This window comes from Amblyomma maculatum, unplaced genomic scaffold (genome assembly GCF_055883805.1).
Source record: "Amblyomma maculatum isolate TAMU_Amacu unplaced genomic scaffold, ASM5588380v1 scaffold_18, whole genome shotgun sequence".
In the NCBI taxonomy this organism is placed as follows: domain Eukaryota; kingdom Metazoa; phylum Arthropoda; class Arachnida; order Ixodida; family Ixodidae; genus Amblyomma; species Amblyomma maculatum.
Window position 1 is genome coordinate 10064462 of NW_028146743.1, and position 23263 is coordinate 10087724.

At 45.8% G+C, this 23263-nt stretch overlaps 1 protein-coding gene across 5 annotated transcripts in view; it reads right to left on the reverse strand.

The window, feature by feature from the left end:
- Positions 1-23263, reverse strand: part of Rel (nuclear factor NF-kappa-B family member relish) — a 160875-nt gene that overhangs the window by 53263 nt on the left and 84349 nt on the right. For all 5 annotated transcript variants that reach the window (XM_084586281.1, XM_084586283.1, XM_084586282.1 and 2 more), the window contains exons 6-10: positions 18238-18387; positions 16148-16243; positions 13572-13669; positions 13330-13471; positions 5430-5606 (exon numbers count right to left, since the gene is read on the reverse strand). In XM_084586281.1, coding sequence (XP_084442407.1) covers positions 5430-5606; positions 13330-13471; positions 13572-13669; positions 16148-16243; positions 18238-18387 — 663 coding nt within the window. The remainder of the gene's footprint in view (positions 1-5429; positions 5607-13329; positions 13472-13571; positions 13670-16147; positions 16244-18237; positions 18388-23263) is intronic.

Genomic DNA, 23263 nt, shown 5'->3' on the forward strand with positions numbered 1-23263 from the left:
AACCTGATATTCCAAACTCAACTGCATGGAATATCCGATTCCATCAGTCGATGTAAAACAGCCCAAAAGGCATAACTGCCCTCTCCTAAAGAAAGAAATGTCTTCAATTATAATAGTTTATACCACACAAGAGCATGTGAAAGACAGAGCATGTGGTAGCCAACCTCATAAAAGCTGCCAATCAACAAGATATCACCAAGGCTACTGGCACTAGCATATTTTACATATCTTAGTAAGATTGTCTTCCTCCCCCCCCCCCTCCTTGCAGGCTATCTCTCAACGTTCCCAGGGCATCAGGTTGCTATAAATCTGTAAAGAGAACTTTTCCCCGTACCCTCTAAAGCTTTTCAGATGCCTGGCCGTTGGGGTTGTCAGGCAGGAAACGAGGTAGCCAGAGTACTCGTAGGAAGGATAGTGAAAATGAGTGGTGGCAAATAGTAGGAATGGCGCATATCAATGAGGACAGAAGCAGATGCCTTCCTCATTTATAAGCTCAATTAAGAACGAAACTTCAAGAAAAAAAATATTTATTTTTTTTCTGAAATGAACAATGTAATGAGCAACGAAAAGCCGGCTTCACAACTGTCACAAGAAAATGAAAATTGTGCACTGCAAGCTGCACACAATGCACAGCGCAACGCATTATCATGGTTTGCTCCAAATGTCAAAAAAGATGGTGACTGGGACACAAGTATATACCTTTCTCCATTTGCCCAACATGTGAAAACAGCCGGCTCGAACAAGCAACAGCTCAAACAACACAACAATATGGTTCTTGGAAAGTATTCACAGGTATCACAACTCCTGCCCAACAGGGTCAACAATATGAAGAATGGTGGCTGCAAATGTTTCTGCTCAAATTAGTCGAGGCTGTGATTGGGCTAACACCTGCATCGTGTGCAATGTGCAAGTACGGACCGGACCCAACCTGGAATGCATTCAGAATACGCCCCAATTAAAAAGGTGAAAGCAAATTATGCTTTTTCTCAAACAGTGAGGCTGTCAGGAGGACTAATTTGAGGAGAAAAAGACGAAACCTACCCATCAGTGCAGCACAGAAATGGGAAGTGAACAATGCATGTGAAGAATACACACAAAATGAACGTGGCCAGACAGCCAAGGCAAAGAATTAAGTGACAGAGCTATTGCACAAAGTCGAAACCAACAAACAAATGTCTGCAACAGCGAGATCCATCACTAGTATTCCCAATGAAGGGAGATTAAAAAAAAAAGCAACAACAACGGCACCGTATACTTAACAAGCCTCTCTGCTAACGCTAAAACCGTGAGCCCCACAGAAGCTCCCTTGTTTTAGAGAGTGTACAGATTCTGTAGACTTCTCATTGCAACCCTGGTGGTGATACATGCCAAGCCTGCGCTCTAGTCTTGCAGATTTAGACCTATAATAAACTACCGCCCCAAAAGGACTGAACATGCCTGCAATAACGAGAGCCAGACTACATGCAAACAGTACAAATGAAACTGCAAACGCAAATCCGTCAATTGAAAGCCCGAGATCACTGCCCCCAAAGTAGGCTTCTATGGGAATCAACACCCCCACAATAATTGACAAGAACTCTGCTTCAGGCTTGGACATTGCAAGTGACCGAGGAAACCGTGACTCTTAGCATTACTTGGGAAAGTAATGCTTGCTTCAGGCGCTGAAGACAGATGAGCAATTATGTGCATTCATTTCTGTACACAAGCATGCGTAGCAGTTAGGTCTCAAGGAATTCGTTAAAATCCAGTATTTGCTCCCTCAGGTGTAAAAAATGAAAGCAGTGAGCCAACCAAATCCTTGAATGCGTGAAGATGGCACAACCAAGGACTGCAAACACAAAACAAAATGCTTCATAGCCCTCTTTCATCCCCAATGCTATCCAGCGTTTCATTTTCCTGCACCTTGTTTGAGTCAATAAGCATTTAAAGACCTCCAGCAGCCTCAAGGCTGTTCTCGGCCTAATATTAAAATGGTGCTGCGGTCAAGCACCGAGCGCAGCTGCCAATAATGGCCATGAAAGCACAAGAACATGCTGAAAACTACCAGCAGTTTCTTCCAGCTGTACGCCAACTAAACAGTTCAAATACTTACTTTTATTATTTTTGTATCTGACTTTCCTTTTTGCACCTGCAAGACCAGGTTATAACGAAAGAGCGATTGAGTACGGCAAAATTGCATCCTGGCACTGATGCTGAAGCGTTAGGTCAAAGCTGACGAAGCTGACTGATTTATGAAAATAAATGCTCCTCATGAACAGCCCAGTTTAATTTGTCGCTTTCAGGCTTATTAATCAAAGGATATTTTTTGTGGGCATCGGTTAGCTAACCATTCTTCGCCACAAACCAAACATGCCGGTGGGATGTTTCCACAAACGTAAAGTCTTCACAGAAACATACGTGCACCCATGATTCACTCTTATGATGCACTGAACTACAGTCTCTAGGCGCGATGTCAAGGTGCTGCTCTCGCGTCCACAACAACAACACCAACAAACGACGTGTGCTTGGGTGCTTGGCACGTGTGTGAGACTAATATGGCCGACACAAACAACATTCACTGCTTTTCCTTTCACTAAAAATATCCATGCAAGGCTGGACTTGGCTGAGGTAAAACTGCATGCTTGGCGAAACTGGGACACACAGGGTGGGTGGGAGGAGGTTGGCATGTTCGGGTTCTGCCACTCCTCCTTACGCAAACTGGTCTCTTTCCAAAAACCACGGTCGTACAGGGCATTAAGCACTTCAGGTCATATCAACACGGGCTGGCGGTTTAATCTGCACATCCAGAAGCTAACCAGAGCCACTTCTTGCCAGAACTAGGGAGCCGTATAAAGATAGATGCCAATATCCACTAAGAAATGTTTTACAAGAAGGACGCTAAAATCTATCCCAGTGTGTGTTACAAAGCCAACAGATTTAGTACAGAGTACAGAGCATTTTCAAACACAAACTTCATGCATTGTTGCTTCAGCCTACGGAGCTAACTGACATAGAAAAAAATTTCTTTCTGTCCTGCACAAAGCGCAGTTGAATGTTTTGTTTTTTTTTAGAATGCCAAGCTGCATAGACTTACCCACGCCAACTGTGAGGGGCAAAAAAAAAAAAAAAAAGTCAGAATAAAGGAGCTAAATGTACAAGTATCACGGAGCAGCTCTTTCAATTTCATGAAGCAAGGGAATGAGTTATCACAGTGCTTTTCCATTCAGCTGAAACAGCATCTTTCTCCCCAGGACAACAGGAGAGTCGAAATGCACAACTGCAGTCTCGTAACGGCTAAGCCCTATTCTGCTAAGACAAACACACCATGGGGCCTGCATTTTCCAGCTGTAGAATTTAGATATCAACAGCACCAGAAACAAGTCATTCTGCTGGAAGCCCTGCCCTCTTATAATCTTCAGGTCGTAAACGTACATATATATAAACAAACACACACATGTAAGTGCGTGCAAGTAGGCATGTACCCCACTCCCTCCATAAAAAATTTCTCACAGCTCAAGTACAGTGAGCTAACCTCCACGCAACCTCAAGTCGTATAAAATTCCAAGGCTTTGCAAATAGTATAAGCAATAAATAACGAGAAGCCAATATACAGATCTCTAGCCCAAAAGACAAAAGTGGAGATCAGAAAGAATATCAAAGCCACCCGTAATTACCTCCACAACATCAGACAGCTGCTAGTGACCCCTCCAATGCATTTTTCCCTGACCGTTTATGTACGTCTACCCTAACTAAAATCTCCTTGTCAAGCCGTTCCCATTTCAAATGTTCTCCATGTTTCATTTGACGCTGATGATATATACACCCTGAAGGTACAGCTGATGACAGTTTTTGATTAAATGTGTTTAAGCAATAAAATTAACATGCAGTTAACCCACAGCAACTAATATATTGAAGATAGCTCCAGAATGATTACAGGGGCAGACCAATGCTCACTTTCTAATAAGATACAATCGACGTTTCTTCGCGCAAGGTATTGAGGCCTTTTCTAATGCTTGCACAGATTCTCAAGTGCCGAAGGAACCTCGAAGAAAAGTGGCTCCACTAAACTCAAACTCCCCTGTGACGGCTCTCTTTCACACTCAACCATTCCCAGTTTCAGCCTGTATGCATGTAAGTGCATCGTGGTCATCTTTAAATGCTGCGACACATCAAAGTCGTGCATTGAGGAAAATCCACTGCACTTCTACTTGTATTGGCCCAACTTCCGTTGACCACAAATGCCCGTAAGGTTCTATACCACCGTAATCTGTCACGCGGTGCAGTTTATGCCAAAGCAAAACAAAACATTTCAGAAAAATTTTGAAAGCCTAACTGTCATGGCTGCTTGCACTCCTAAAACATCCCTTTGGGACTTAGCTTTATCATTCTCTTTCTGCATAGCAGCTATTTTTTGCATCAGCTGACCAAGACCTGACTGGAGTCCAGATTTGTTCATTAAAAATAAAAGACTTGCAGTGCTCTTTCAGACGCTGCAACACAAATTCGCCTCTAGCATTTTAAGGGAGAAAAGCCAGTTAAGACTATTGCAAAATACTGCTGTATGCCTAACAAACAAAGAGGTTGTGACAGCTTTTCCAGCAGCAAGAAACGGAGCAAGAACACTCAACACTCCAGCGTCACCACCATGACCCTGAATTACACATGACGGGAAGCTGCCAACAAGGCTTTTCTCCATGCATATTGATGCGGAATGGCTGACATGTGACCTCTAAAACCCCTGATATGTACGTGCAGCACATCATTCTGAACTAGCACAAACAATGTGTACATCTGTCTGCTGACAGCCAGAGAGGAAGCCACTCGTGCCGAACGCTGCCGTGCTAACTCCGCAATGTTAACCGAAATACAGCTGCGTTGCCCGAAGAAACTGGGTTCAATGCTTTTGCTGGCTTATGCAGCAAATTCCACCACAATGGTCTCACCAAGCGATGTGACAGTGCATTCATCTGAGACAATAACTGGCAATTTGTCTGCCGCTGGTCAGTACACGAAAGTTCACTGGCAAGCAGCAACGCTTGGCTGGTGACACAGCTAAAATCACGAAGGGAAGACAAATGCATGATGACGCTCGTGTTTTGGACATTTCATATCGTTCCACTGGCGACAATATGCCACTGAGAGAAGAGACACACTGGCAACTGTGCTCGGTTCATCACTGAATGAGAAACAAAATTAGTCGCCGAGTCACAAACCAATTTCCCTCCCTTGGCCCCGTCAACAGACCGCAGACGCCTTCTTACCCCAACACGCCAGGCACAAGTGGCTCCATCTGTGGCAATTTTTACTTTTAGCGCTAAACTTAACGCGTGATCCCCATCAGCTGTCCTCAGTGAGGCTGAGCATAGCCTGGGCACAGGCCAGGTGCTGGTCCGAGTATGGCACAAGCAGGTCACCCGAGTAACGCTTCCTGCCCTGCATGCTAGTGTCACCTGGATAGGAAGCTTCCATGTTAAATGATGGCTGCTGACTCAGGAACAACGAGGCACTGCTGCCGCCACCGCTGCTGTTGGCGTGGGGGGGGCCCATGATGCCAGAGAGGTGCGATGATGACTCGTCCGAGGTGGGCTGACTCAACTTCCGCCGCTTGTGCACGAGCACATCGTCATCTGCAAAAAGACACCCAAATTAAGTAAAGAAAACTTCCACAACCTCATACCCAGAGGGACTCGCAAACAAATGTAGACTTCTCTACTGACACACCTTATTTTAAATTTCATGCATGCGGAGTCCAAACATAGTCCTTTAGCAGTGGGGACTTGGCAGTGTGCTCCAGCGTCGTGGCACCTCATTCAGAAAGCCACTTCTGCCACCAAAAAGCAAAACGCTACAACAGCAAACAAGCTGCAACGACTTTTGCTTGGCTTTCATAAGCTCCTTATCTGATGATAGCAATGGTCAACGTCTGCTGATGGCATAAGTTTGTTACCATTACCTAGAGGAAAAGGCAACACCACAGTCTATGGGAGCTTGCATGAAGCTTCTTCAAGGACCATCTCCAACTATGGATGCACTAAGTATGTATTATAACCTGTGCACTGCTAACAGCACAACTACAACAGTGCATGCCTTTGCTTTTTCTAGGGGTCCAAAGTTTTACAACCACGAATGTCCCAACATTCAATATGCGAGCTGTACACTGGAGCAAACAAGCAGCAAATAACACAAGTGTAAAATTATGCCTAAAACGATAGATGGTCTTCTCTCCTATTGGCCAAATATAGCCCACCGCGAGGGCTGTGGAACAAAAAATGGTGGGGGGTAACTTTATGAGATAGAAAGCCTGCAGAGTGGGAAATAACTCAGTTAATAACATTCTAGTGGAAATCGAGACAAAATAGACGTGGGCAGGGCACATAGTACGAAGAAAGGATAACCGATGGTCGCTTAGGGTTACAGTCTGGATTCGAAGGGAAAGAAACGTAGCGAAGTTAGGGGTCAAGTGGATGCAGCTAGCACAGGACCGGGTTAATTAGAGGAATATGGAAGAAGCCTTCGCCCTGCAGTGGGTATAGTCCGGCTGCTGCTGCTGCTGCTGCTGATGATGATGATGATGATGATGAGCCCACCACTTCACACACACACACTTTTCAATACAACTATTAAAAAAATTTATATTTTATCGCCAATACACTTTGAGACTCTTTTTAACTGGCATTTCCGAAAACAAACATTTCACTGGTGTTGTCTGCTGTTACCATTTCGCCACTATAGTTCTTGTGAACTATGTTCGTGCCTAAGAAGTCAGCTAGCTGCACACTCCAAGTGCCCGCCCCTCTCACCATGTCCCGATGCTGTGAGCGGACTTTGCAAAAAAAAAAAAAAAAAGAAATAAGAAGTCAAAGCAGAAAGCTGGGCTAGTTGATGTGTCATTATAAATAAAAAGGCTAGTGCAAATAACATAGACACAGACATAGGAGTAGACAGGAATAAGAAGCCTGTCCTACCACAATGGTCATGCTCATGTTAACAACTACAGCATATGGTTTAGGTTTATGAGGTTTACCGTACTAAAGCAACTCGGGCTACGGGACGCCATTGTGGAGGACACCAGACATTTCGACCACCTGGGGTTCTTTAATGTGCACTGCGCATGTGCACTCCCTCACCAGAACAGGAGTTGGCCACCCTGGTGCAGTAACTGGCCGCAACCTCCTATGATAAGCTCCATAAAACCCCGGCCCCCAGTGGCTGCGGAACAACTGACCACGGCGGCGGTCAGACCTGTGACGCAGCAGGGGGTGCTAAGAAAGCCTGGCTCCGCTGGACAGGCCGCCATTGGAAACTGACCCTGGCAACGTTTAATGCTAGAACCCTAGCTAGTGAAGCTAGCTTAGCAGTGCTGTTAGAGGAACTAGAGGGCATGAAATGGGGATATCGTGCTAGAAAAACTGGCCACCCTGTATACACAGTGCCTGGTGTCATCGACGGTACCGGAACCATGGAAGAATGCAAACATTATCCTCATTCACAAGAAAGGGGACTCTAAGGACCTTAAAAATTACAGACCAATCAGCTTACTGTCTGTTACGTATAAGGTATTTACTAAGGTAATCGCTAATAGAATCAGGACAACCTTAGACTGCAATCAAGCAAAGGATCAAGCAGGGTTTCGGAAACGGTACTCTACTATCGACCATATCCATACCATCAATCAGGTGATAGAAAAATGCTCGGAATATAACCAGCCCTTATACATAGTATTCATTGATTACGAAAAAGCATTTGACTCAGTTGAAACCTCGGCGGTGATGCAGGCATTGCGAAATCAGGGGGTAGACGAGCCGTACGTGAAAGTGCTGGAAGATATATATAGTGGCTGCACAGCAACCATAGTTCTGCATAAAGAAAGTAACGAAATTCCCATAAAGAAAGGTGTTAGGCAAGGAGACACAATCTCCCCAGTACTATTCACAGCTTGTTTAGAGGAAGTATTCAGAGACTTGGAATGGGAGCAGTTAGGGATAAGGGTAGATGGAGAATACCTCAGTAATCTTCGATTTGCTGATGACATTGCCTTGCTAAGCAACTCGGGGGATGAACTGCAAATAATGATTGATGACCTAGACAGGAAAAGTAGAAAGGTAGGCTTGAAAATCAATATGCAGAAGACTAAGGTAATGTTCAACAGCCTCGGGAAGGAACAGCAGTTTACATTAGGTAGCGAAGTACTGGAAGTAGTAGGCGAATATGTCTACTTAGGACAGGTAGTAACCGAAGATCCGGACCATGAAAAGGAAATAACAAGAAGAATACGATTGGGATGGAGCGAATTTGGCAAGCACTCAGATTATGACTAGCAGCTTACCGGTATCGCTCAAGAGGAAAGTATACAACAGTTGCATCTTGCCTGTACTCACCTATGGGGCTGAAACGTGGAGGCTAACCAAGAGAGTTCTACTTAAGTTGAGGACAACCCAGAGGGCTATGGAACGAAAAATGGTAGGGGTAACATTAAGAGATAGAAAGCGTGCAGAGTGGGTCGGAGAAATAACTCAAGTTACCAACATTCTAGTAGAAATTTAGACATGGGCAGGACATGTAGTGCGAAGAGAGGATAACCGATTGTCGCTGAGGGTAACAAACTGGATTCCAAGGGAAGGAAAGCGTAGCAGGGGGCGGCAGAAATTTAGGTGGGCGGATGAGATTAAGAAGTTCGCAGGGGTCAAGTGGATGCAGCTAGCACAGAACCGGGTTAAGTGGAGAAATATGGGAGAGGCCTTCGCCCTGCAGTGGGTATAATCAGGCTGATGATGATGATGCCATCGCACAGCACACAAGCACCTTGCTTTTCATCTCCATTGACAGGCGGCCGGCACGGCCAGGATTTAATCCCGCATCCTTGGGCACAGCAGTCGAGCGCCCTGACCACTGAGCCACCGCAATGGGGCGCAACATGTGGATATTTCCCATAAATTAATATATGAGCTCCCTTCTGCATGCCATATGTAGCCCCCCAACCTGGCTTCAAAATCCACAGTTACCTAACTGCAGCTTGTGGAAGTAATACCTTGCATCTCCAAAATATAATTTGGTTTGGTTTGGCTATGAGAGACGTCGTAGAGGAGGGCTCTGGAAATTTCGACAACCTGGTGTGCATCATCGCTGATCACGGCAGCCACTGACACATATGCAACCTTTTCTAACTCAAAATGAGGCATGCTAATAACAGTTAAGAAACCAATCATGGCCTTAGATTTACCGTCCACTATTCCTTAATCATAAATGGGAAATTTTCTGCACGGCTCCCCAAGTGAAGCTCCAACATCCATCTTTTCACTAAAACGGTATGTAGGTGCACATATGACAGCACAAATGGCATTTTTGAAATGAGGCATCTCAGAAATGATGCACTGTGCAGCCGAATAAGCCGAACTGTCCTGCACCAGGCAGCATTCCGGCCAATATATATTTACAGCGTCCAAGGTGGCAGAAATGCTATGCCATCAGCTTTCCCTATAGGTATACAGCTGAACCTCTATGTAACAAACTTTGATCTAGCGAATTCTTCAGTATTATGATGTTTTTCAAGTCCCCAATGCATGTACTACTTGAAAACTGCATGTAATGAACATGTTGCGGCAGTTGAGCTTGATATAACTAACTCACGGTGAAGACTAGCGCTTAGCTAGTGCTAATTAGTGAAAATTTGGTAGAAGCCTGCAATTTTCATGATAAAGCACGAACTGACATTTAAGGAAAGTCCATGACTGTAACAAGTGACCTCAGTTACGTCATTTTTCAGAGCCGACGACGCATCTACATGGTAAACGCAGCAGTCCCCGCTGCTTTCACATTTGGAACATCACACCTCAACAGTTCGAGGTCCATGTTCAAAAGCTGCGAAAACTAACAGGACAAAGAAAAATGTACACAGAGCGAGCTGTGTGCACTATTACAGCCATGCGGTTGCTTGCGAGATTTCAGCGCCAATAGCTCTCGTGGATCACAGCGGGCGGAGAGCACTGGGAACATGAAGCAGGGAGTTTTTCCTCAGGACAAGAGAGATGGGAGAGGGAAAGTGCATGCAGGCACCTCCTTGTCCTCATCCAGTGGCTGAGCAACCACACGAGCTCTCTCCTAGCCTGGCCTGGCCTCCCTCCTCCCTCTTCTGGTCCTTCTCCGTAAACATGGCATGCAAGCCGTGGCATAAATGGAGGTTGCTGCCACAGTCACGCTGCGCTCTCAGCGAGGACCGCAAAACGTTTCGCAGCTTCTATGACTTTTGAGTAATGGGGATTAAATGCACCCTCTAAAGATTGCGCACAAGACTGCACTGAAGATGCACACTCTAAAGACTGGTCCCTAGACTGAATTCCTAATCTAGTTTCCGTTCTGCATTCTTATTTCGAGCATTTAAACAAAAACTGCTTACAAAAACCTGGATGTAACAAAAAAGATCGGAAATTTTTCAGAACCAGGTTTAACTGTAGTAAGAAACTATTGCTGTGGTAATGCTGGTGACTGCAATGCAACTGTGGGCTCCGTAAAAAGATTTTTGCAAGAACTATTTTCCCAAGCAGAGATAAATTTTCAACAGATGTAAGGCAATGCTCATACAACCGGAAAGTGCAGAAGAGCAAATCTGGAGGCTAGGTAGGCATGTACTGATCCAGACTTAATAACCAGTCACATCTGGTGACAAGCCATGTTTAATGTTCAATGACAGTTACTATTTGCCTGGTCCACTAACACAACATGAAAATGATCAAGCAGCTTTCCCTGGTAAACTGCAGATAAGCGTAGCAAAATGAAACCCATACTGTAACCACAAATCCATGCACCTTGAAAGCTGATACTTGTGCATTTGTACGATGCCACCAATTCAAGCCGTGAGATTACATTGTAACAGCTCTGCAAATGCTGATCATGTTGGTATTTGTTTGGAAAGGAGGTCAAGTTACCAAGCATGGCATCATACAACGGGTGCTCAATTGATGGTGCCTTTTTGTTATTAAATAAATTAGAAGTTCATAGCTTTCAAGAGGAAATGCGGCCTGAGTACCCGCCATACAAAATTATCATCGCATGAGGCTTCTTTGTGCAGGCAAGGAAATGATGACACAAGCACTGTCAGTTTCACACTTTTCCCCCAATAAGCACAAGAAAAGGTTTGAGTTTCTGCTCTCTTACCACTGAATCTGAGCAATGAGAGACTCAATCTATTAACATATGAGCTGGATGCCAAAGTTGAGACATTCAAGTGTAAAGCTTATTCAGAGTAGACTAGGCTTATAAATGCTCATAAGTTTCTGCTCTCTTACCACTGAATCTGAGCAATGAGAGACTCAATCTATTAACATATGAGCTGGATGCCAAAGTTGAGACATTCAAGTGTAAAGCTTATTCAGAGTAGACTAGGCTTATAAATGCTCATATTACTAGAAGCAGAAGGGGGTCTCAAAATTGAGCACTGAACTGGGACCTCTTAGAATGAAATGAAAGCAATTCTATTATATGCCATATTTATGCACCTATAAGACAACCATGATTGAAGCATTATAACAGCTTTTCTGTAGCAAGTCTTCACGGGAAGGCTGGCTTCGCAGCTCTGTAGATACTACCATAAACGTATGTAAAGCGCAACAGAGATACCACAATCAGACAATCAGAGACACACAATCAGATCATTGTGGTGTCTCTGTTGCGCTTTACCTAAGTTTACGAGCATGAACTAACTCGCCCCGCAACGCATTTTACTAGATACTACCATCATTATAATAGGAAGGTTTCGTGCATCCATTCTTTTCCGAGAGAGCCTCCAGAAGAAGTCATCACATAAGGCCGATAAGAAGATAAAGAAGGTAAGTATGACGTTCGCACCATCCCCATGTCGGCCGTGCGCTGACTCATTGCAGAAAATAAAACCTTTCCCAGTTGCTCAGCCATGCACCAGGTCTCATGCCTCTCGAAAGTATGTGGCTGTTTTTGGTAACATTTAAAACAAGCTCCTTATTGAATTCAACTGAGATGCCATGTTTTCCAAGAACCTGAAGCTGATTACTCAGCTTGAAAAGAACAGACAAAAGCTTCATGTCTAGTCTCACAAGTTCTACCGCATTTTTCTCGAGATGACGTATGGTCCCGCTTGGTGTGTATACGCGCCCTCTCCAGAGTTATTTTTTCCCTGCTCTGCCAGTTTCTCTGATATGCAGTACGCTGTGCTCACGAGCTTCCTTCGGCCAACCAACACAGCACTGTTCTCCATCTCTTTCCCATTTCCACAAGTTGGAGGCTGACCGGCATGATGCATCAACTAATATGGAAGCCGATGTGAGATAATATTCGATTATAATGCAAGGGCAGACTTTTCCCCTCTGTTTTGACAAAAAAAAAATCTGGCATCATGTTCAAGTAAGGCGCATGTCGATACAAACATATTAGAGGCGATGCTTTCCGGTGTGCACAAGACGAGCTAGCATATCTGAGGCACCGCATGTCCATGGCTCCAGGCAGAGTCCAGCCCACGAGACGACGCATTCATGGTCCCCGTAATTAACGCACTCAAAATTAAACATGGAACAGTTACTTTGGGACAAAAAAAAATCTAATAACCAGTTGCCAAGTTGGTGCGGCTCTTATGCAAGTACTAGTACATATGGCATTGCACCTTTAGAAATGCAATCCCATTAGAGATATATTTCCACAGGCGTTCAATGTGTATGATCAATTTTAAATGATTACCCAGTTCTACACTAGGGAATCTACAACAATCAGAAGTGTATATTGAATGGGAGCTCATGGAAAAGGAACTGCAATCTCGTTCAGCACAAGCTACACAAGTGCCTAGAAGCAAAAAACTGACAACGCTTTCTGCCGAGAATGAGCGAGCGTTCTGCTTTATAATGTCTGGCATGCTCGCGCTAAACATCGCACACTTCGAGAGCTTTGACCTCTTCCAGTTGTGAACTAAAGGCGCCAGTGTTTCCTACAAGGTGGGCCTTTTTTAACTGCAGTATACTTTCTTGCCATAAATAAAAATAGAATCTTCGCCGTGGACATAACCATACAGCGGGGTAGGACATGTCACTAGCTAATTCAAATGTGCCACCACTATATACTTGTTCCACTTTGCTGCCCTTTATTTCAAAAAAAAAAAAAAAAAAAAGGATGCAGCATGCGCTTTCGTTGAAGCGCCCCACTTATTACTTAAGATGCTAAGCGCATTCCTCCGCATGATGTCACAAACCTCAAAGTGCAGCACAGCTAACCAGAGGCAAGAAAAAAAAGGCAAGGAGGAAAAGAAAGCATTAGCGAAGTTAAAGAAAAGAAAACATTAGCGAAGTCAAACACAGCACCTTTTTTGTGAAGTACATCCGCAGAGGCACTGACCTGTGGATACACATGGAAGATAGGTGAACTCAAATGGCTCACTGCAGTCATTGTCCGACTTGCGAATAAGCTGGTACTTGACCTGAACTTGGCGTTGCAGGTTCGTGTCTCGGTAGGCCGGTGTTTTGAACACTATGGCCACCTGGTGGGTATCGACCGTGTGGTAAGAAAACCAAAGGAAACAAACATCAGCATCTGACACTTTGTCAACACAGAACTGTTCTCAGCTGCGATGTCCTCACCTGGTAGTGGACGTCAGACTCTTGAAAAGTGGCTGGAGCCTCCCATGTCCGCTCTCTGGTCTCTTCATCTTCCTCAAAAAACTTGATCAGAATATCCTCTGAAGAGCGCAATGAGAAACGATAATACAGGTGGCATTAATACAGGTGGCATTTTAATGCCAGGACAATAAAATTTATTAACTAAGTTGGTTCAACAAAATTGTTTGCAAATTCCATGAAATTTTGTTGCAGCGAGATTCAACTGTACAATGAAATAAATTTCAAATCAATTTCTCTACTCTGGATACCAAAACTTGTATTTCATATAAATCAGTACAGCAATTGTACTACATTATGAGGACATATGTACATAGTGTACACTATCCAATGAGACACTTCATGAAAATCCTGCTAGTCCTTGACCCTTCAAATTTGCCCACCTTTAGCTGTCTGAAATGCATCATGCCTTATAAGCCTGTGCTAGCCATGTTTATAAGAACAGGCTTGCTCTCCGACAAAAATGGTGGGTGTGACGCAAGGAAGGACAAATTCATTAAATACTTACGCTCCAAAGCCTCTGAAAGAAGAGGTCAACACAGTCGAGGCTCAGGATTATTTCCACCCGCCATGCATCAAATTATTAGTGCCCATGCATTCAGGTGTTACACATTCATTGCATTGTGGCTGCCGTGGCCCCGAATCAAACCGGCAAGCACATTGAGATGAAAACGTGCAAACACACCTCAGCCCTGCTGTAGAATGGCATCTGTTTCAAGGAAGTCCCACGCAAAGAACTGTGGAACTTTTATCCATCCTTGTGACTGCCACAAGAACTGAGCCGATACTAAGCCTTTTGCGTGTCCCCGCGAGCTGGATCAATGCGGTTGTTTCTGCACACCCTCAATACCAAAACTGATGTCAAGCCCACCGGTGCTAAATAAACCATGCTACTCCATGATCCAAGTTTTAAGCGCAAAGCAGCAGCTAAAGACTGCCTCCTATTTTGACAAATAAAGAGGACATTGACTAAAATACTGCAGGTTTGGCAGGGTCGAATCACAGCAGACTCTCACTAAGTCGGCTGAGATGAACTCTCGGATAAGATGAACAGCGCAAGACCCTTGTTTGATCATTAGTGGAACGAAATGTAAAAAAAATGCAATAACAGAAGAGGCACTCGCTCGCTGACTAGAGACCTGAGGAGGGAAGCAGCTTTCGAATCTAAAAGAAATAGCCAACTTTTTGTAAAAACATTTGTGCCCGCTTACATGCCTACTTTTGTATGCATTCCTGGTTTCATTGCTGAAACCCAAAGAGCAGATTCTAAACAAATTGCATAACCTGCATTGCCTCTGCATGCCAGGGAAATGCTCAAACCATTGGCTTTTTTCTATGTTGCGATTTTCTGACCTAATAATCACTTTGAGAAGCAGATGGGTCCACGACTTTTGTATTTATTTTGACTAAGGCTGTTTTCTTTTTCTTTTTTTTGCTCTCCTGGAACAAATCTTTTGTTTTCCAACTTTGGTAGTTTTAATTTCTTGCATGAAATTTTCTTCTCAGTCTATTACAGCAAGTGCATCGCGAAAATTCCGAAAAGTCTTGAGGGGGAAAGCAAAATCTAGGAAATGTCGACCTGTAGAAATGCCAGTAGAAATGCAAAGAATGCTGAACACCAGCCTTATGTCGCAGCGTGTTCTCTGTGCAGGTTTTTCACAAGGATGAAGGAATAAATATTCTGTAGAAAAAAATGTTCACGAGATGTAAACATGAAGCACAGCCACCTGCAATTCTATCCGTAATAAGATGAAAAAGTGAACTTTTGCTGAAAGCAACATCCCCCTTTTAACAACTTCAGGATCCCGTTCTCAGCTGACGCCATGTCACGTCACGTGCGTTTTACCACGCAGAGATGGCCAGACATCAGCACTGCGTGCACTGCATGTGATGGACATGGGGGGGAGACGACTCCAGATGGAGTGAAATAAAAAGCGAGCCACGGCTACGCTACTGGGTACATTAAATGTGCTCTCAGCAGAACGGAAAGCAAGCATAAGAAGAAGAAAACCCACAAAAATAGCAGTTGCTGTAGCATAGGGTGAGAAAAATGTGGAAAAAAAAAAGCTAGACCAGTGCCACTTTCATGTGGGACAGCACCAGCTGGTTTCATGGTCGGACTCTTTTTGCCTCACTTCAACCAGTTCACATGATAAATGCTCTAATTCACTCTCTAGAAGGCTGTTTTATAGGTTGTCTTCATGTATTACACACCTGGACACACCCAACATGCTCACATATGGTTCTTTTGGTTTTTTTTTTTTTTTTTAAAAGGGGAACTTCAGTTAAGACACACTTTTGGTAAGACAAAATTTTTGGTCCCTCCAAGTTAGTCTCTAAGGGAGTCTCCTGTAATGGAAGACCCAAACGTACTTACATTCATCACATCACATTCGTTACTGGTGTATATGAAAGGCACTACACCGTGCACTCCACAAATCTGCCAATCAGCGGCACCTAATAAACCAAACCACCCTACCCCTTGTGTAAAGCCATTAAAACAGTGCCCCTCCCCACTGCACACCAGACGTTGTACTCACTTTTGTTGATCTTCTCGCAAAGGATCCAGACTTCATCACCACCCAGGCATGAGCCTGACTTGCGGTTCGCTTTGGTAATCCTCAGTTTCCCAGCCTCTGGTCATTTGAGAATCAAGTAGAGGACCATTGCACCCATGAAATCCAACTTTCAGCACAAAACATCACTGATGCAAAGACATGCGAAACACTTGTAATAAGAAAAACTATAAACAAAGAACTGTTTATTACTGCCCCTACTTCACTTTGGAACACGAAAAAGTAAACATCATAAGTAGAATTCTGTATTATATTCCCAGTGCTGCATTTCCTTAGCTCAAGGGTTCTCAAAACGTTTTTGCTTGCAGGAACCCCAAAAGCCTTCAATAAATTCCAGGGAACACCTCCCCCACTCCACTTTCACTTACCAGCAATGTTGTCGAGTGCATTTTTGCAAAGAGAGTTGCAAAGGGTTAATGTTTATTACACAGATTAGTAAATACTAATGTAATGGGTGATTATTACTAATGTGACTAATACAAATACTAATGCTTGGCCAGATTTCTCGAGCTGTTAGCCAAAACCTCGCAGCATATAACACATTGCGGATTTCCTCCACTTTGCGTAGAGCCGTATGCAAGATAGCTGCTATCGTACGATCTCCCTTTTGCTTTCTGGCTCACGATGCTAGAGCAAAAGTACTGCGTGTAAGATCCAGCGACTACCACGGCGACATAACGAGCTTCTTTTTGCTTGGCTTGGCTTCGCGACGGCGGCGTGGGTAGTGCTATCTGGCGACGACAAACAGAAGTGCCTATAAAAATGCATGGCCTCCGAGATTAGGTCCGCGCGCGTTTCAGACATGATCTCTGAGGCCATGGAAAACGGGTAGGCGTGTGAATTCGATCGTATGCAAAAAGATGTCTGCTGTCAACGCCTGCTATTGCGGGCATGACACGCAAGATTGTTTTTTGAGGCTACGAAGAGTAAAAATTAGCTTTAACGAACCAAGCGCTGTATGGTTTGCGCGCGTACACTAAAAATGAATCTGGAACAGGGATCGGCCGGTGAAGGTTTTCGCGGAACACAAGACAGCCCGCAGAACCCCTATGTTCCGCGGAACCCAGTTTGAGAACCCCTGCCTTAGCTGTTACATTGCTGTTGCCTAGTCCCGCTATAGAGTTCACAGAATCTGAAGATAATGCAACCTTGGATAGCATTCCAGCAAGACTGAATGAAATTATTACCCCCCCTCCCCTTCCTGCGCCAAAAATACTGCCAAAAATAAATTTAATAGGCAAAATATTGGGTTACATTGCCCAGAAGGAATGCTCATAGCGCCTCTGCAAGCTTCTTAAACAGCAGAAGAATTACTGACCGCAGAGCTATAAATTTTGGCCAAGAGATATTGGGAAAACTGTTTCACAATTACAAATGTCCTAAAATCATTATGCAAGCAATGAATTGCAACAAACAAGCAGAAAAGTGCAAAACAGGAAACAAGCCAAAAATTTTGCCTAACGCATCCATGGTGGATGAAATGATTTTACTCCACGTAGCACAGTTGAACTACGATGTAAAGAAGTTGTGGTTTTTAGGAAAAAGCTTTGTTATATCATAAGTTCTTCTTCCTCAACGTCTTTGCAATAAGCAAATTTTTTGCTTTTTGTTTCTAGGCAGTAGAGTTCGCCCAAATTTGCTTTCGGTGCTCACACATTCCAATTAGCCCAGTTCGCCATGCTCACTGAACACTCGCTGGGCAGAACAAAATGCCTGAAGAGTGATCTATCAGCCTAAGGTTGCTCGTCCTTCCTGTGAACACTCACAATGTGACAGAGGTTCCACAGATGAAAAACAAAACACAAGACAAGGCACTACTCTCCCCACCCATATGCCTCCTGTCGTACATATGTACAGAGGGAGCCAAGAGCTCTTCTCCCGTTTCCCTTTTGAGCCTTTGTTTTCCCTTTTGAGCCTCTGCTTAAAACACCACACCAAGCTTTGGAATAGCTTTTAGCCCAAGAGACCAGGCAGTTCTTTTAAGGGAAAAATAAAGATGTACTGCAGGAAGAACAGCCTTCACATACAAAAAAAATATGAAAGTAGTGACTCACTGGAATTGGCGACGGGGTTTGAGTAGGCCATGCACAGAGGCTTCCAAACACCTCGCTCACAGCACTCAGCCGTGAAACAGATGCGAACCAAGTTCAAGTTTAACTCGGCAGCTTCCTTCTTGGCTTCAGTCTGCAGCTGCCGTGCTTCCTCTGCAAGAAGTTGGACAGTTACCACTCCAGTAAACAGAAGAAGCACATTAAGGACAGCATGCCTGACACAAAGTAAGAAACGTCCTGCCAGGTACTAAATCAGTCAGACATTGGCTTATTAGTATAAGGCTGCATTATTTCCCTCCTCCATTTTCACAAAAGAAGTTGAAGAGCACAAAGACTATCAGTAGCGTGGTTTTTTGGGCTTGTTGGTACATGATTCCAATACACTATAGCGCAGCAAAAGACGAGGACACAAGAGACGAGAGACGAACACCACGAGCGCTAACTTCCAACAAATTTTATTCTCCTGAAGCATCATACTTATATGCCAGAAAAACAGGAATCACATGTGCCAACAGTCTGGCGAATGTGATTCCTGTTTTTCTGGCGTATAAATATGATGCTTCAGGAGAATAAAGTTTGTTGGAAGTTAGCGCTCGTGGTGTTCGTCTCTCGTCCCTTGTGTCCTCGCCTTTTGCTGCGCTATAGTGCATTGAAATCACAAATACGAGACGGCTCTGTGTAAATAAAAATTCAGATTTAAAAGTCTATGCAAACACACTGACACGTTGAGCAAAATCCAGAAGGTCGAAGCTGCATGTATAGTCGACAACCGATTTTTCTGACTTGCTGGGGACCATGAAAAAAGTATGAAAATTTAAGTCTAACAGAAAAAAAATTAGAAGGGCTCAACACTGATGAACCGAATACGTGCAGTGCTTACGTAGACGATGGATGGGTGGCAATTGGCAATCAATGGGCATACTGCCGTCGGCATGTCACTCGCAGGCTTACACGAAGTCCAGACATGAAAGCGAACTTGCCACTACAAAATACTGAACCACCACAGTTCTCCAAGTCTGTGGGGCAAAGATGTCTGGGATGACTGCCACTGCATCGCACTACAAAAGAAAAGCGGGGTCTACGTCCCCGCTTCTAATATGCGCCTTTCTAGCTTGAAATTTTCTTTATTTGATCACATAATTTACCTCTTTGCCGTCTGAAACGATGACGTTGCATTATACATATTGACACATGCCATTCATAGACGACGAAGATTTGAACGGGCGATTCGGAGAAGACGACGAAGCAAAAATGGTGCTCCACTTTCGTGCTGACCTGACTGGTTGTTGGTGTTCTTCGGTGCCAGAGAGCCAGAGTGCCTTCTGTGTAACGTTACGTTACAAATCTGGTGGAGGTGCGGGGTATCGATCCAGTCCTGCATAATCAACCTGTCATTACGGAGCTTACCCCCGTACATCAACGCCTCGGCCGCCGCCTACGTAGAGAGCCCCCTGAATTCGGACCCCTTCCGGCTGCTACCAGGACGACGCACCCTCAGACAGCCGTAGAACCTGCTGCAATGACATCTGAGAGCAGGCTTCCCACCCACACCGTGTCATCCGCCGCGAACACCCCCCTCTTTTTCATGGAGACGTGTTCGAGGACGCCGAGGACTGGCTTGAGACCTACGAGCGAGTCGCTCGTTATAACGGGTGGACTGATGAGCGCAAGCTCCACAACATGTACCTCGCTCTTGAAGAGTCTGCACGGACATGGTTTGAAAACCATGAGGCTTCCTTCCCATCCTGGGCAGCCTTCTGTAGTGATTTCAAAGCCGCCTTTCCTAGCGCCGACCGCCGGGAGCGAGCAGAAGCTGCGCTACACTCGCGCAATCAGCGCCCGAACGAGAGCGTGCGTATGTTCTTTGAGGACATGACACGCCTTTTCAAGCGTGCAGACCCACAAATGCCAGAAGATAAGAAGCTGCGTCACCTGAAGCGGGGCGTTAAACAAGAACTTTTCGCGGGACTGGTGCGCAGTCCACCGCGCACTGTGGCGGAGTTTCTCAGCGAGGCAGTGACCATGGAGACAACGCTGCAACACCGAGCCCGTCAGTACAACCGTGAAGTGAACATCATTGGGTGCGAAGCACCCCCTGTGCATGTCGGCAGCGACATGGACGCACTATGCAATCTCATCCGTTCTGTCGTGCGGGAGGAACTGCAAGCGCTCGGGATGCCTTGCAACACAACATCTTTTCCTTCACTGGCTGAAGTTGTCCGGGACGAGGTGCGTATGGCAGCTCAGCAAGCTGCTGACGCTCCCCAGCAGCGCGTTCCCCACCAGACGTTCGACGCGAGGCCCACCTAGACGTCCGTCTTACGTAAGGCTCCCTCGCCGGACCATAGTATCAACGCCGCAGCTCCAGCAATGGAGCCGCAGGGTCCTAGCATGAAGGGCCTCGCATGGAGCCTCACTACTCTCCTCCGCCAATCTACCAGCGACCCCGTAAAAGTCAAGTATGGCGGCCCCGGGACCGGCGGCCCCTGTGCTATCATTGCGGGGAAGCCAGTCACCTTTACCGGGCATGCCCGTACCGCCGCGACAACATGCGGGGTTTCGCCTCGCAGGACATCTACCCTCGGAATGCCGAACGGCCTACTGAGATTGCAAGCGACCTTGCAGCGCGACAGTATCCCGTCGACGCCGCTCCTCTCCCAGCCCTAGCCGGGAAAACTAATACCAGCGGCCTTCGGAGGCAGGGTCACTGATGTCGGGAAATGTGAAGATCCTCCGTCATCGCCAGGCCGACACGACGAGATTTCGCTTCTGTCAGGTAGTGACAGCATCTGGCATACTACCTCCGATTTATGTGTAACGATTGATGGAGTGGATGTCACCGCGTTACTCGACACTGGTGCCGATTATTCAGTAATGAGCCGTGGTCTCGCGCGAGAATTGAAGAAAGTTTTGACACATTGGTCCGGCCCGAAAATTCGCACGGCGGGAAGTCACTTGATCGAACCGGCAGGCAAGTGCACAGCGCGGGTCGGCATCCGTGGTTTTGTGTATGTCGGAGAATTTATCGTGCTTCATGAGTGTTCGAAAGACTTGATCCTTGGTCTAGACTTCCTGCAGACCAACGGCGCTGTCATTGACTTGAAAGAAGCGCGTGTTTCCTTTTCGACGAAACGAGCCGTGGCGCGCATTGAAAACGAAGATCCGGGTCTGAACGTTTTGCGTATAGTCAACGATGACGTGAGGGTTCCGGCACGTTCTAGTGTGTTGGTTCTTGTAAAGCATGACTTATTCCACGATTACGAGGGCATCGCGGATGGGCACCTTCCGCTACTACTCGAGAAGGAATTAGCCGTTGCTCGAGGACTCGTACAACTTCAGAACAGTTGTGCTACTGTCCTCCTGACAAATTTTGCTAAGGAGATGCGGCATCTCGCCAAAGACACGACTGTTGCCGTCCTTCACGATGTTACTGCCTTGCCTCATTTATGCACCGCCGGAGCGAACCCTAAAGAAGCCGCACCTTGTCATGCTCTGCAACCGTTAAAATTAACCCCGACTTGAGGCCCGATCAGAGGAAATTTTCTCTCTGCTCTTCTGAGCGATTTCGCCACAGGCTTCGCCACAGGCTCTAAGGTCGGTCGTACTTCTGTCGCCAAGCACCGCATCATCACCGATGAGACCCCGTTACCGGTATGCCAGCGCCCGTACCGGGTTTCTCCTAAGGAGCGTGACGCCATTAAAACGCAAGAGGATGAAACGCTTGTGGACGACTTGATCCAGCCTTCGACGAGCCCATGGGCGTCGCCAGTGGTCCTTGTCAAAAAGAAAGATGGCACTTTGAGATTCTGTGTCGATTACCGAAAGTTAAATAACGTGACTAAAAAGGACGTCTATCCGCTGCCCAGGATTGATGATGCCCTCGACCGACTACGCGACGCCAGGTATTTCTCATTAGACCTCAAAAGCGGATACTGGCAAATCGAGGTGGATCAGAGAGACCGACAGAAGACTGCATTTGTGACGCCCGACGGCCTATACGAGTTTAAGGTGCTTCCGTTTAGTTTTTGCTCTACACCGGCCACGTTCCAACGTATGATGGACACGGTTTTATCAGGTCTGAAGTGGCAGTCGTGCTTGGTGTACTTAGATGATGTCGTTATTTTCTCGCCTACTTTCGAGCAACACTTGGACCGGTTGTGCATCGTGCTTCAAGCACTCAAAGGCGCGCAACTAACGATCAAGCCTGAGAAATTCCACTTTGCTTTCAAGAACTACGCTTTCTCGGCCATGTTGTCACTGCACAGGGCGTTCTCCCTGATCCCGAGAAGACTACCGCAGCGTCAAATTTTCCACACTGCACCGACAAAAAGGCACTTCGACGATTTCTAGGTCTTTGTTCATACTACCGACGCTTTGTCCAAGATTTTTCTAAGATAGCTGAACCACTGAGAGCACTAACCAGAGAAGACATACCCTTCCTGTGGGGAGACGATCAAGAACAAGCCTTCCAGGAGCTTAGAAGCCGCCTACACAGACCCCCAATACCCGCCCATTTCGATGAAGACGCCGCTACTGACGTACATACTGATGCCAGCAACGTTGGCCTCGGCGCAGTACTCACTCAGTGGCAAGGCAGAGTAGAACGGGTTATCGCCTACGCGAGCCGAACACTCTCACGATCGGAGGCGAACTATTCGACAACAGAGAAGGAGTGCCTTGCGGTAATGTGGGCCATCAGCAAGTTTCGACCATATTTGTATGGACGACCCTTCTGTATTGTCAGCAACCATCATTCCTTGTGCTGGCTGGCAAGCCTTAAAGACCCGTCTGGACGCTTAGCTCGTTGGAGCCTCCGTCTTCAAGAGTATGACGTCACTGTTGTCTATAAGTCGGGACATAAACACCAGGATGAGGGTTGCTTGTCACGCGCGCCATTGGACTCCACTGCAGTGGAAAACGCCGACGATTTTCCCTTTTTTGGGGCCATTACCCAATCCCATATGGCTGACCTTCAACGCAAGGACCCGGAGCTGGTGCCGCTCATCGATTATCTGGAAGGACGCAGTGG